This window comes from Pocillopora verrucosa, chromosome 3 (assembly GCF_036669915.1).
Source record: "Pocillopora verrucosa isolate sample1 chromosome 3, ASM3666991v2, whole genome shotgun sequence".
In the NCBI taxonomy this organism is placed as follows: Eukaryota; Metazoa; Cnidaria; class Anthozoa; order Scleractinia; family Pocilloporidae; genus Pocillopora; species Pocillopora verrucosa.
In genome coordinates, this window is record NC_089314.1 from 21,833,502 (window position 1) to 21,845,697 (window position 12,196).

The following is a 12,196-nucleotide window of genomic DNA, read 5'->3' on the forward strand; positions in this document are numbered from 1 at the left end:
GTAAAACTTACTCGTACCCTGTGTATCCGTTGTATTTTCTGGCGATTTCTGCCGTTTTAAGCTTGCTCTACCATCACTGTTATTCACGTCATCTTCTTTTATTACGTTGGTAAAATCTGTACAGACATCACACCAACCAACTCGCGCGCAAAGTAAGAAGACTATATGGAAGGCTTGAAATAATATTGCGATCGATTTTCATCAAGAAATGGGCCAGGAATATCTCACAATAGTACAAATAATCGTGAATGCGGATCGCAGAAAAGTGATTGCGTGACACTCGGTAAGCTGTAAGATGACGTGTTATTATATACAAGACGTAAAAACTCTTCAGAGTCTTAGTCTGCATTTTGTACCCACTCTGCAGTCTGCAGTCTATATTTTGTATCCGGTCTGCAGTCTGCTGTCTGCATTTTGTACTAACAGGTATCCGTGGCACCAATACAGTTTATTTTTGGTTACATTTATTCGCAAAACACACATAATCTACCACAAAATACCTGTGAGTGAGGTAATTCGACATTTTCGTTCTTTCCCACATTAATATTCTTCTCTCCTTTTGTAAGAATGTAGACATCACTCACAATGTTTCAAGTAATCCACCCACCCTACAAATAAGTAACTCTTGCATGCATAGCATGCCTATGTTTTGAAATAGGTGTATGCCCTTGGCCAGACTTGAGCGCACTATTTCAGTATACAAGTCCGACATCCGCAGTATCACTACACTTGATTCTAAGGATCCAGTACCATTCAGGTATTCCAGTTACCCTGCCCACAGGGTCTAGTTTCAATTGTAATCCCTTCTTATTCCAACGTTACTTTTTTCTTTGCTACATTAGCAAACACTGAACTACTGTTCGTACTCTAGATATGACAATCAACCACAAAATTCCCTAAACCAGATAACATCAAACATAATCCAAAAAGTCATGTGTCAATTCACGAGTTTGCTCAAAGAGCACTTTGATTATAGTTCTTATTCAAGTACTTACATTTGTTCTTACACAAGCTCTCACACAAGTTACAACTTATTCAGTTTCTTCAAAAATACTATCCTTTTCGTTATCATTGACCAAGAGTACTTCAACGTTTTTGGCAGTGACAAGAGCAGCACTTGCGATTGCCATGTACTTTCATATACTTTAGACTCAATCCAATGGCAATCATTCCAAGCTCTCTCTTAACCCTGAAGTTATCATTCATTCGCTTTTCCACTTGCAACGAGAACAGCTAGCTGCTATCAATGTAATGAATTACTTGCTGGTTCAGCTTTAAGAAAACTCATAACATCTGTGATTACTGAAGCTTCGCTGCCTGGCCGAAGGCATTCTTTTTCGTATATCCATTTTATATTTCAAAATTTATATTGAAGGGATGGCGAAGTGTGAATATGAGATGTGAATTCTTCTCACTCTTAAGCTTTGCTATCAATTCTTTCTTTTTATCATTTGTCAACTCACCCGCGTAATCCCAGAAAACGATCTTCGTATCCGTGGCGGATGGTGTGTAAAATAGAACTAATGCAGCAGTGTTCTCTCTGGATGATTTTGCCATTTTCAAGCCTTGATTGAATGTTTCTCCTGAAGAAGCACCCCTTGTAGTCGTGGTGACTTATCATCATATTTATTACAGACTTATTAGCTCCTTTACACTTTTTTCTCCTCCTTTTCCTCAAATATCTCGTAGCTATAGAGTTGCTCTCAATCCGAAAACTCTTCAATGATCTTTCCACTAGCTTCATCTGTCATCATTCACATAACCTTGTTGCAGCCCATGGGAATGTCAGAAGGGTGATCCTTAGGGAAGTTGGTTGTGTCGAGCCTTGCTTCTACATCATTGCTTATACTCTTGTAAAAATCTTCAGTTTCAATCTCATAAATTAAGCTCTCAGTGTCTGTGAAGAAAGGCTTGGCACGATTTCCATACATCTTCTTGATATAGTTTTAGTGGAAGTCACATATCTCTTGCTGATATCGAGGATGTTCATTCCACAATAGACCGGTTTTTCGAACACCAGCTTAGTTCGCTTCATTTGGATTGCAACAAAGTTTTCATCAAATATTGTGCAATGCTTGAAGTTTGGTTTCGCTGCAAGTTTCAGTGCTTTCTCTACACGATACCTGATGTTTTCCTTAGTTTTTCTGGAGAGAGAATTGTTAATCAACAGGAAGAAATCTTTCTTGAAGTCATTCTTTGCATTTGCGCGCAGCTTCGTGTTGAGTTCGATGTACTTCAACCAAGGCTCCTCTTCGAAACTCATACCCCTGTGAATCTTTTCATTCAAAGTTTGAATCAGTTTTTCTACCCTATTAATAGTCAATCTCCTAGGAGCAAGTGAATAGTAGTTATGATCGTCATGAAGCTCTTTTGGATACTCAAGATCCACTTCAAGAATGCGAGACGTTTCTCTCCAGTTGACAAGGTCAAAGTCAGTCATCCATGTGAAACCTCTAGCACGAAGAGGCTGGCACATCGCCCATCCATAAAGGTTGTTTGCATCAAGATAAGTGATGTATATCATTGGCCTTTTTTCATCATAAGCTACACCCATTTATTTGTTGTTTGCCTGTGCAAAGTGATTTGAGATCATTGAGATTCATCCACAAATTATTTTTTCAATCATCAGCAGCATGTGTAGATCTCTCAGTAGCTCAAGCTCACCATTTGTCTCCTTCAAGGCAGCATTCCAAGCTAACATAGGAGCAGTGTAATACTAAGCAAGGTCGAACTTATGTATACTTATGACAAAGGTTTCTGCAAGCCTGACTTCGAAAAGAAGCTCAGCAGAAAGAGCTCTTTGGAAGAAGACTCTCTGATCATTCAGAATCGTATTTTCTAACAGAATCTTCTATTGTGTTCCATTAACTTCATTGCATCTTCTCTTTATCAACACCTGAAGTCTTCCTATCCTCAGCATGCATCTTATATTAGAAAGATCTTCAGATTGAATACCTTCTCTGAATATGCTCACCTTCTCATTCTGAGTCAAGAAGAGGTCTTCATAAGGCTTGAAAAGATCATAACCATCAGTGTCCGGCGCGATTTCTATTGCGAATTTCACAATCAACATATCAACAAGAAGTCTTGCGACATTTTTCAGGATGTAATTGTTTGTATGACCGCTAACTGCCAAGTCAAAGATGAGTGAAAGAGATCCCGGCACAAGGAAAACTTCCTCATCAAACTTTGGAACTGGGACTCTAAGGACTTCACCTGGATATGCCCTATTATGGTTAACTTTTTACTTGTGAATTGCACGGTCAGCCTTAAGGGCGTTTGATGTTTTTTTTTTCCAAATTTGGGTTCATTTTCTCACTGAATCCCATTTTCCACCAGATAATATGTTTAAAATGGCTGATGGTGATACTGACCCTTTCTTGGAACACAATGATGATGAAGATGAAGGAAATACAACAACGCCTTCTAAGCCAGATTATAATGCAACTCCAGGGCCATAAAGTGAAGAAATTCCAATGACGACAATAAACAGGGGACTAGAGGAAGCATCGGAAACTGCTGAAACATCTTTCGCTGAAGGTGATACTCCATTTTCGCAAGTCATCACTTCATATGAGAATGCATAGGACTCCCTTACCAGAATTTATCTCAAGGCAAAGGCTTGGCAACGAGAGGTTTCTCATAGTAAAACAAGAAGGTTGCACGTAAAGATGTTTGGTCAAGGCAAGAAGACATATCCCTTGTATACTAACGAAAATGGTACGAATAAGCAAAGGTTGATTCCATCATTCCCAAAACAAATAAAAACCTCACTTGGTCGAGAGTGAGAGGTTTTGATCGAATAGAAGGATGATGAAATTGAGGAGCTGCAGAAGTTTATTCAGGAGGATCGTGGGATTGCCGTAGATGAAAATGAAGGCCAAGCCACAAGAGAAAAAGCAAGAGAAATGATAGCTGAAAATCAACAGCGGATTAACGCTCTTGTGAATTAGAGAGAAGAACTTACAGAAGTGAAATATGGTTTCACAGTCTCAGCTGTTGTCCTGGCAGTTGGAACAACGATTGAAGTGATTGTTAGCGCGTTGATAAGAAGTCTGAAATCTGTTGCCAAAGGATTTGAAAATGGTTTCAAGACTCTTGGAAGTAAGATCACGGGAATTGTACCCGGTTTCATCGGTTCAATAATCAGCTTCATTTTCAAGACTGCTGGATCAGGCAAGTGCCTGGTAAGACTACAAGATCAAGCCGGACTTTTGCCTCAATGGTGAAGTGAAACCTCTGAACGCTCTACGAAACATCTGCCTTTCTGATCACATCCTCGACCAATACAAGGAACTCATGTTGAGCTTCCATAGCGCTTCCTGATGAACCTAAGATTGATGATCTGACATTGACCAGTGCATCGAAGATGCAATAAACGAATGCCTCAATCGACTGATTCAATCTCGCCATACCAGCTTGTGTCAGACTTTGTGACTTGTCGGCCATGAAGAACTCGAATTGCCTCTCAAAATTTGCTTTATCATTCCTTATGAAATGAATAGGATTTCCTTTGATGGCTTTTCCTCCCTCATCACTTAACTTTTTTCTTCACGAAGCACGAGAAAAAAAATTCAATCGCTGAAGCAAAGCACCTTACAATCAGCGGGTTGTTTTCAAAAGCAATGAATAATGGATCAATCTCTGATGTTGAATTCGACTAGATTTTGTGTGAGATCGAACAGTATTATTCGTTAAAAAACCAGGTTAGGAATTAAGCAAACGTAGTTGACGTTGACGCTATTAAGAAGTAGATTAAAGAAGAATTTAAAAAAATAAGGATCACTCGTAAACATAGCGGAATAAGATTTGAATTTGAAAAGGCTTTGAACAGGTTTTTGCCAGTCTCACGACATATGCAAATTGAATGGGTTTTGTTTGCTAATCCCATGACATATGCAAATTCAACACAGCTAAATATTTAAGGTATCAGCTGATTGATTTCAAACATTATGATTGAATTATTTTTTTATCCATAATTAAGCCACTTGGTCGAAAAGTTGACTAATTTTCTGGTTTTGGCTTTGGTTTTCACACAACGAAAGATGCCTTCCCCAGAGGAACTTACTATGACATTACAAACAATCTGTGAAAGAATCCAAAACTCAATCAAAGTCGTTGAATTACTCATGGGAGAGCAAGTTAAGAAGAGTTTCAGTTAGATACTAATTAAGCAATATATAGCCGTGAGAGTATGGATATCAATCAGACGAAGAGAGGGTTGGATAATCACATGATCGTAATTAAAGAGTATATGAAAATTTTGAGAATGAAGAGAACCCGAAGGAGACTGGAAATGGAGATAAAGAGAAGTGATGAAGCTAAGACTTTGAAAGAGGAAATAAAGAAGAAGCGTCAACAAAGGAGGACAGCAAGCAAGCCATACTCAAATTGAATACGATTGATTATAGATAAACGAAAAATAAGTGAAATTAACCTCAGATAAATCTTGTAAAATCTAAAAGGTACGATGTGAGAAAATAAATTTTCAAATCACCTGCCGACGTCCTCACATGGGCTTTTGTAAAAACCAAAAAGACGGGAATTTTGTGTAAAGTATGTTTTATCAAAAAAGCGGGTGAAAAATCTGTTAACTTCATTAATTTTGACATTCTATTTACTTAAGTTTCTTTTAAAACTTGTCCCTGCAAGTTTGAAAAAGACCAAACATGTATGAAAGAAGTTCTCTCATAAAACAGGTACCTGTTCTAACGCTAATCTTCTCTCACAATGATTAGATAACACTGTTTTCACAGAAGAACAAATCAAGGCACACTACGACTCGTTTTGCGAGGAGATACAACATTAATATTTGAAAATCTTCACACAAACAATTAACACCCCGATGGCGCGACAAGAGAATCGTTCAAAAGAACCATTAAAGAGAATAATATTCACACCCTCCTCAAAACTCACGAGGGAGACATTGTGAATATTAATCACCTGTGAAAAACTCAAGTTGTCCTGAAATCAAGGTTGATTTGAAAATGTCCAAATACCTTTTTTTTTTTAAATCAAGAGTTGCCTTGAAATAAATTTTGTTTTCAAAATGTGCTTGAACTCGCTTTTTCTAACTTCTGACCACTCTACGGGTCAAAACAACTAATACTATTCTAGTCAGGTAAATGTCGCATCAAAAACCAACCGTGGGTATAAGGCCCAAGATGCGACCAAGCCGCCTTTTTGTGTGAATTTTGCATAAAGCATATGTGTTTGTGCAAAATCCACTGATAGTCTTGAACTGAAAACGAAATATCGATGATTGCATCGACATGTGTCTTCACCTTCAATCTACTATCTCTCCTGTTGGATTACAAGTAAGCGGGCACGGCGATTGCAGTTGTCTACCACAAACACAAAGTCTAATGAGTTGGATACTGAAGGTGTATTCTTCCTTTTACCTTCTTACCAGAAGTGGGCATTTATTGACTTCAAAAGACTGTATTCTCTAGTATAAAACTATTTTATCAAATATTTACCGCAAGATACCGTATAGTTGATGCACGTTGTGAAAAGTAGGATTGCACAGCTAGTTTCTTTTCACCACATTATTTCAATGGCCCATACTACATCATTTAATTTTTTTTTTTGCAGATCGCACCACAATGATGCAAGCAGACGATCCTGAGTATCAGAAAGTATTCGCTACCCTTGAAGAGCTAGACCTTGGCTCTTTGAAACCTGTTTTCAAAGAGAAACGCTTTCGGGTAACTTCTCACATTACGAGGACTAGGGTCGTAGATATCGAATTCTCATCAATTAGGTCGTGTTTTCTTTTAACTTTTTGGATCCTCGACGAGTAGTTGAACGAATAGCTGCTAATAGAGACAAAACTCGTAGAGATGATAGCATGATTACTGCTGATTGTTTTGGTTTTACTACCATGCTGTGGTTTGGCTACGACTCGTTTTTCCTCGGCAACTGACAAGCTTTGAATTTATGTTTTTTTTTCTCCTTTTTTTTTAGGATAAAACTTTATCATTCATAACATCAGAGGGAGAACTAAGAGAAATCCTGAAAGAGGTAAAATATAACAGCATTTTAATACTCGGGATCACAACTATCATTCTGATTGGTTTCCCTGAGACTCTCCTTTTTCTGCAAACTTAAGAGCATGAAAAGGTTCTGAGTAAAAACAGCCTCAAAGAAATCTAGTCGTTTTAATAGTATTTGTACAGTAGCACAAATGGTGCAATGAGCAAAATGCTCCCACATCAAACTGCAAATGATGGAACCGTTTGAGAAATCTGGAATGACATCGATTTTTTTCATGCACTCCTACAAACAGCTGATTCATTTCAAAAATTAAGTTGAATAATGATAAACAACTGATAAAAATATGGTAAAGGAAGACTGAAAACAGAACGTAATAATAGATCGCCAGACAGGGGAGTAATGTTTTTAAAAATAATAAACAAGCGTTGAAAAAGAAAAGGTTTGTTGAGAGCTAGAAGTGTCCCAGTTGAAATAAGCTCGTGGTGGCTCAATGATTGGTCGATGATTGAGGATCGAATGTTGAAGGTAACGATACGTCAAGGATCGAGAGTCTAAAAAATTATTCAAACCGTTTGGAAAAATATTGTATGAAGTAATATGTCTTTGGCTCTCGAGCATGTGACAGCCCTAAATGGCCTCTTCGAAAAGTATGTGGGAGGGATATAGTTCAGGTCTGCCCTTGTAAAGAGGTAACTACAATTCTGTCTACGGAACAGCGTCTTCAGCATCCGTGTTTCTTTTGCAGAAATTCGAATTAAGCCGGTATCATATCAAAAGATTGCAGCTCAAATCTGAAAAAATTGGCAATGAAAAAATACTTTACCATCCAGTGTGACCGAGACTCCGTGAGACTGAAAGATTTTGTAGATCATGCGGTGCTCAAGCCACTGTTACAGACACAGCCACGATGTAGATGGGTCAAAAATATCCAAAGTCACCTCGAACGAATGTCAACTGGAACGCTTCCAGCTCTTACTACTATTTTTTTAAATGAAAGTATGTGCAGTTTGCTGGTAATACCTTGGTAGCAATAAAAGGAATTCCTTTAAAATGTTTAACTTTCTCATATTTCTACGTTCATTCAGCTATCATTTAGCTCTTATTTTGTATTGAATTAGCTGTTTGAAGAACGTCAAAAATTTGCAGTCTTTTAGCTTCTATTGGGATCATTTACGCAGTACTGCTCATCACAAACAAATACGAATGTTTTCAATGTGAAATGCTCCAAGAAAATTGCTACTCCGATACTGTTTATCTGCAGGCTCAAATTTTGAGGGTGAACCCTAATTTAACCAAATCAATGCACAAAAAACTAGTTCAGTTACTGTATAATGCACAGAATGGTGTGAGGGAAAATGACTTTTTAGGACGTCTGAGTGCATGATATGCACTCACAAATGTCATATTATGATATGCATGATATGCACTCACAAATGTCATATTTTCACAACACGTGATCTAGCTCTGAGATGGAAAAAGCTGGTCGAAATGATTTGGTGTAATTTTGGAGTTTAGTTTTGAGTTCTATCAATAGCTTGGTCCTTTTTGCCTCGAAATTATGCGTAGCATTCAGTAAATGATTGAACTCGAAACAACAAAATGCCACAGTTTAACTATATTCTTACTCTGCTAGGAGCTACAGTTACCCTTTGGCCAACTATTTGAAATCAGTCGCCTGTGGTTTCATGGGACTAAAGGTAAGATGGACCTTTTTTTTCATCCATAGTGGCTACACTGGGTAGGAAAAAATTGGCTAATATGCATTCTCGCTGGGGGTGAGTGAGAGATTTTAAGATTTCGTCTGAAAAACCAACGAGAATCAGTTCCACAAAAATTTTGATTAATTGAGACAGTTAACTCTGTCAATGCTTTTTGCAACACATTTATCTAAAACAGATTTTGTAGAGGTAATTGTTATCCATACAAAGATTAATTATATTTAGATTCTATACAAACATTACTAAAACTTCACATAGGTAAAGGAATCACCAAAATCTGCTACATCTGAAAACCAAGTTTTACCCTTTTTTTAACTAAAGAAGTGCTCTCGCCTCATCGTTTTGTTATACCATTTTAAGTCATTTAGACTGCGAAAACTACAGGAAGAGGTGGCGATTTGCAATTTGTCAGAGGCAAGTAGATCAATCATTTGCTAAAAATGAAGTCTGAGGCAAATAGCTAATGTGAGAGAAATTTTTTAATTCAATAATCATATGACCACTCAATTGCTACATTTGTTTTTCAAAATTTCCACTCTCTGACAACTTCTGAGAGAGATCTGCAATTCCCCGTGAAGGCACTGGACACAAAAACACATGCATAGCCATACAATTATTTAGAGCAAAGCATTATGATTTGGTCGGCTCCCAGCAAATGAAAAGGAGGAAAAATGCATCAAAAGATAATTTAAAACAGCAATGCGCCCGACGTAGAAGCACAATATTTATTCCAGATTGTGACTCTTGTAACAATCTAAACCGAAAAAAGTTTTAGATTCCACGTGTATCACCCATGTGACCTAATAGGTTACTCGTATGTAGATGTATCTACTAGCATTCACGCGTATGTAATTGAATACTACCCTGATGAATATTTCTTTTACTTGCATATAACTCGTTTGGTGGTTTAGTTACAATGAACCAACAATATTGTTGGACATCTCGCTCACACGATTGGTAAAAATGAAAGTGGATTGCCATGTAAGATCAACTCTGTATTATATTCTGATGGCGACTAACACCGTTTGATTGGTTTAGAACCTTAGTTGTTGTTAAAAAAAATCATAAAATGTTTGAAAGTCATGTGTTGGTGCTAGTCAGCGCCCTCCTATCAAATGAGAAGGTTCCAAATATTTGCACATCCTATGGTGTTTAAATGCTTAACAGCTATTGGACGAGATTCAGTTAAATATGGCGATTTTTCAGTGGCGATTGCAATTGTTTGCCGAGGCCAAAGGCTGAAATTTACAAATCAAGATATTTTGCGACAACTGATTTTATCTTTTCATCGTTATTGTTTTTTCAATTGTTATTTTCTCTGGCAATGTAGAGGAAACAGCATGGTCACAGCTGCGCGTGAGCAGAATGTCATTTGCTCTAATTTTAATTACTGTTAACAAGTAGACCATGATTTGTAGTTAGTTACATTCAAGCTTACTCTAGGGCGATGACAAGGGAGAGGCCAAAGGAATCAAGCTTTTTTGAAAGGGCAAATTTTTGTCACATCGGATTGATTTGGAAAGTCATAATAAGTCGTAATACTAAATTAGCCTATAACATTATACAATCACGCAGGTCAGCCAACATCTGCACCTCAAGATCTCAAGCATAAATCACAAAAGGAATCTACAGTGTCTGAAAGTAAAATTGGTTCAGCAGCCTCCAAACCGCAACAGCAAGGCAAGCGCAATGAATTGTCCATACAAACAGCTGGAGAAGTGAAAGAAACAGGTTCATGTGATACAACTGACACAGAAACAACTTTCTGCCGAGATTTGCAACTTAAAAAGTCAGCTTCCTTAACTGCAGAACAGGAAAAGATTAAGCAGGGCCCATGCAATGAGAAACTTGTGAACCAGACTTATGAAGCAGGGGAACAAAACGCAGGTGGAGGAGGAGGCCAGGAAAATGATTCCAGGAGAATTGTCACCTGTAAGTAACATTTTTAAGCGATGTTGTAAATCCATAGTTATTACCCAACATGGAACATAATTACGTGGATTTGTTAAAGGAAGTCTGGGAGTTGTTCAGGGTAATGACTCTGTGACTTGCAAGGGAAAAGGTATTTTATAAGAAAACCCTTTGTAAACACAAACATTTTGAGGAAGTGATTTATTTTGATTTTCCTGGTCTTGGTAGGTAACCGTAGGCCTTTCGGAGTGACAGGAAATGAGTACGTCTATGAAAAGGGATCTGTCTTTGGCGTTGAAGAAAATAGAGATATTGAGTTCAAGTCACTTGTAAACGCCCATACTGATTCTCTTCCATGGAAAGTAATGGAAAAGGCAAAGAAGTTTATCTGTGCTTGCTTGAATAACGACCGGAAAGGCATTATATACTTTGGTGTTGGAGACAGTCAAGAGCAAGAATCAAAGTACAAGCATGGCGAAATCATTGGACTCGATGTCACCAACATCAAAGATGATATCAATAAAGCCTTCCAAATCGTCCTAGATGATCACATTAAAAGTGATGCAGGACCACTCCACAAAGGCGGAGAACAAAACTGTATCGCTCTCCACTTTGTTCCCGTGAATATTCAAGGAAACCGCTCTAACCTGTTCGTCATAGAAATGGAGGTGGCGAGAGACTGGCTATTTTGTGAGGACAAAGTTTATTACTCAAAAACCTGGACAGAGAAGCGCGGTAAAGACTGCGCTGGAAAGAAGGCATTGGGTGACTATTTCAAGGTGAAAGGGGATGTGTTTGATGGAGTAGCAATTCGTACCAATGGATCATCTAGCACTGTGAATCAGTTAGAAGTTGACAGACAGGTGAAGAAGCCACTTGCAGTAAAATACAAGGAATGGAAAAAGAAGGAAAAGGAAGGTTAGGACTCATGATAATCATCTTGCTTGTACTAAAAGTTAAATATCGTTATCATTTTGACCCGAGTATTCTGAAGAGTTCAGTGAACATGGAACTTTACAGCCCTCTAGCCTCAAAAGAAGTGACAGGTTTTGGTTTCAAAAGTTGAAAATTGCTAGTGTGATTTGTTGGCAGCACAAAGTTTAAGTGTTCTACCTTTATGTTGTACATTTATGTTGCTATTTAAAACCTGCATTTCCTTTTTTTTCAGCCATTACTAAGATTAAGGAAATGGCAACACCTTTGTTTCAAGAGCGACTCAACAGAAGAGGCTTGACATTCAAATGCCAGGTTGGATCCTTATGATTTTAATTATACTTTTTATTATCATAATTTAACTCATTGCTATTGTTAATAATATCATACCTCTCCTCATGGATCAAATAACCAGTCCATAACATGTTTTTTAAGCTTTTGGTTTATTATCCGGTAAATGATTAGACTGTGGTTGACTAACGATAAAGTAAAGTACTTTGTGCAGGTATAATCACACGATTCCAGTTGGAGTGTAGCATAAATGTGGACATGGAATTTCTTCAAAGACCAAAAAAAATTTCCCAAGTCCGATAGATAGATAGTGCAAAACCTTGTTTCATATTTGTGATAGTAATCAT

The 12,196-nt window shown here is 37.7% G+C and overlaps 1 protein-coding gene across 3 annotated transcripts in view; it reads left to right on the forward strand.

Moving 5' to 3' along the window:
* LOC131780811 (uncharacterized) overlaps nt 1–12,196 on the forward strand; it is a 40,525-nt gene that overhangs the window by 16,169 nt on the left and 12,160 nt on the right. For all 3 annotated transcript variants that reach the window (XM_066163021.1, XM_066163023.1, XM_066163022.1), the window contains 6 exons: nt 6,595–6,707; nt 6,967–7,023; nt 8,630–8,693; nt 10,290–10,646; nt 10,854–11,543; nt 11,794–11,873. In XM_066163021.1, coding sequence (XP_066019118.1) covers nt 6,606–6,707; nt 6,967–7,023; nt 8,630–8,693; nt 10,290–10,646; nt 10,854–11,543; nt 11,794–11,873 — 1,350 coding nt within the window. In that variant the 5' untranslated portion in view covers nt 6,595–6,605. The remainder of the gene's footprint in view (nt 1–6,594; nt 6,708–6,966; nt 7,024–8,629; nt 8,694–10,289; nt 10,647–10,853; nt 11,544–11,793; nt 11,874–12,196) is intronic.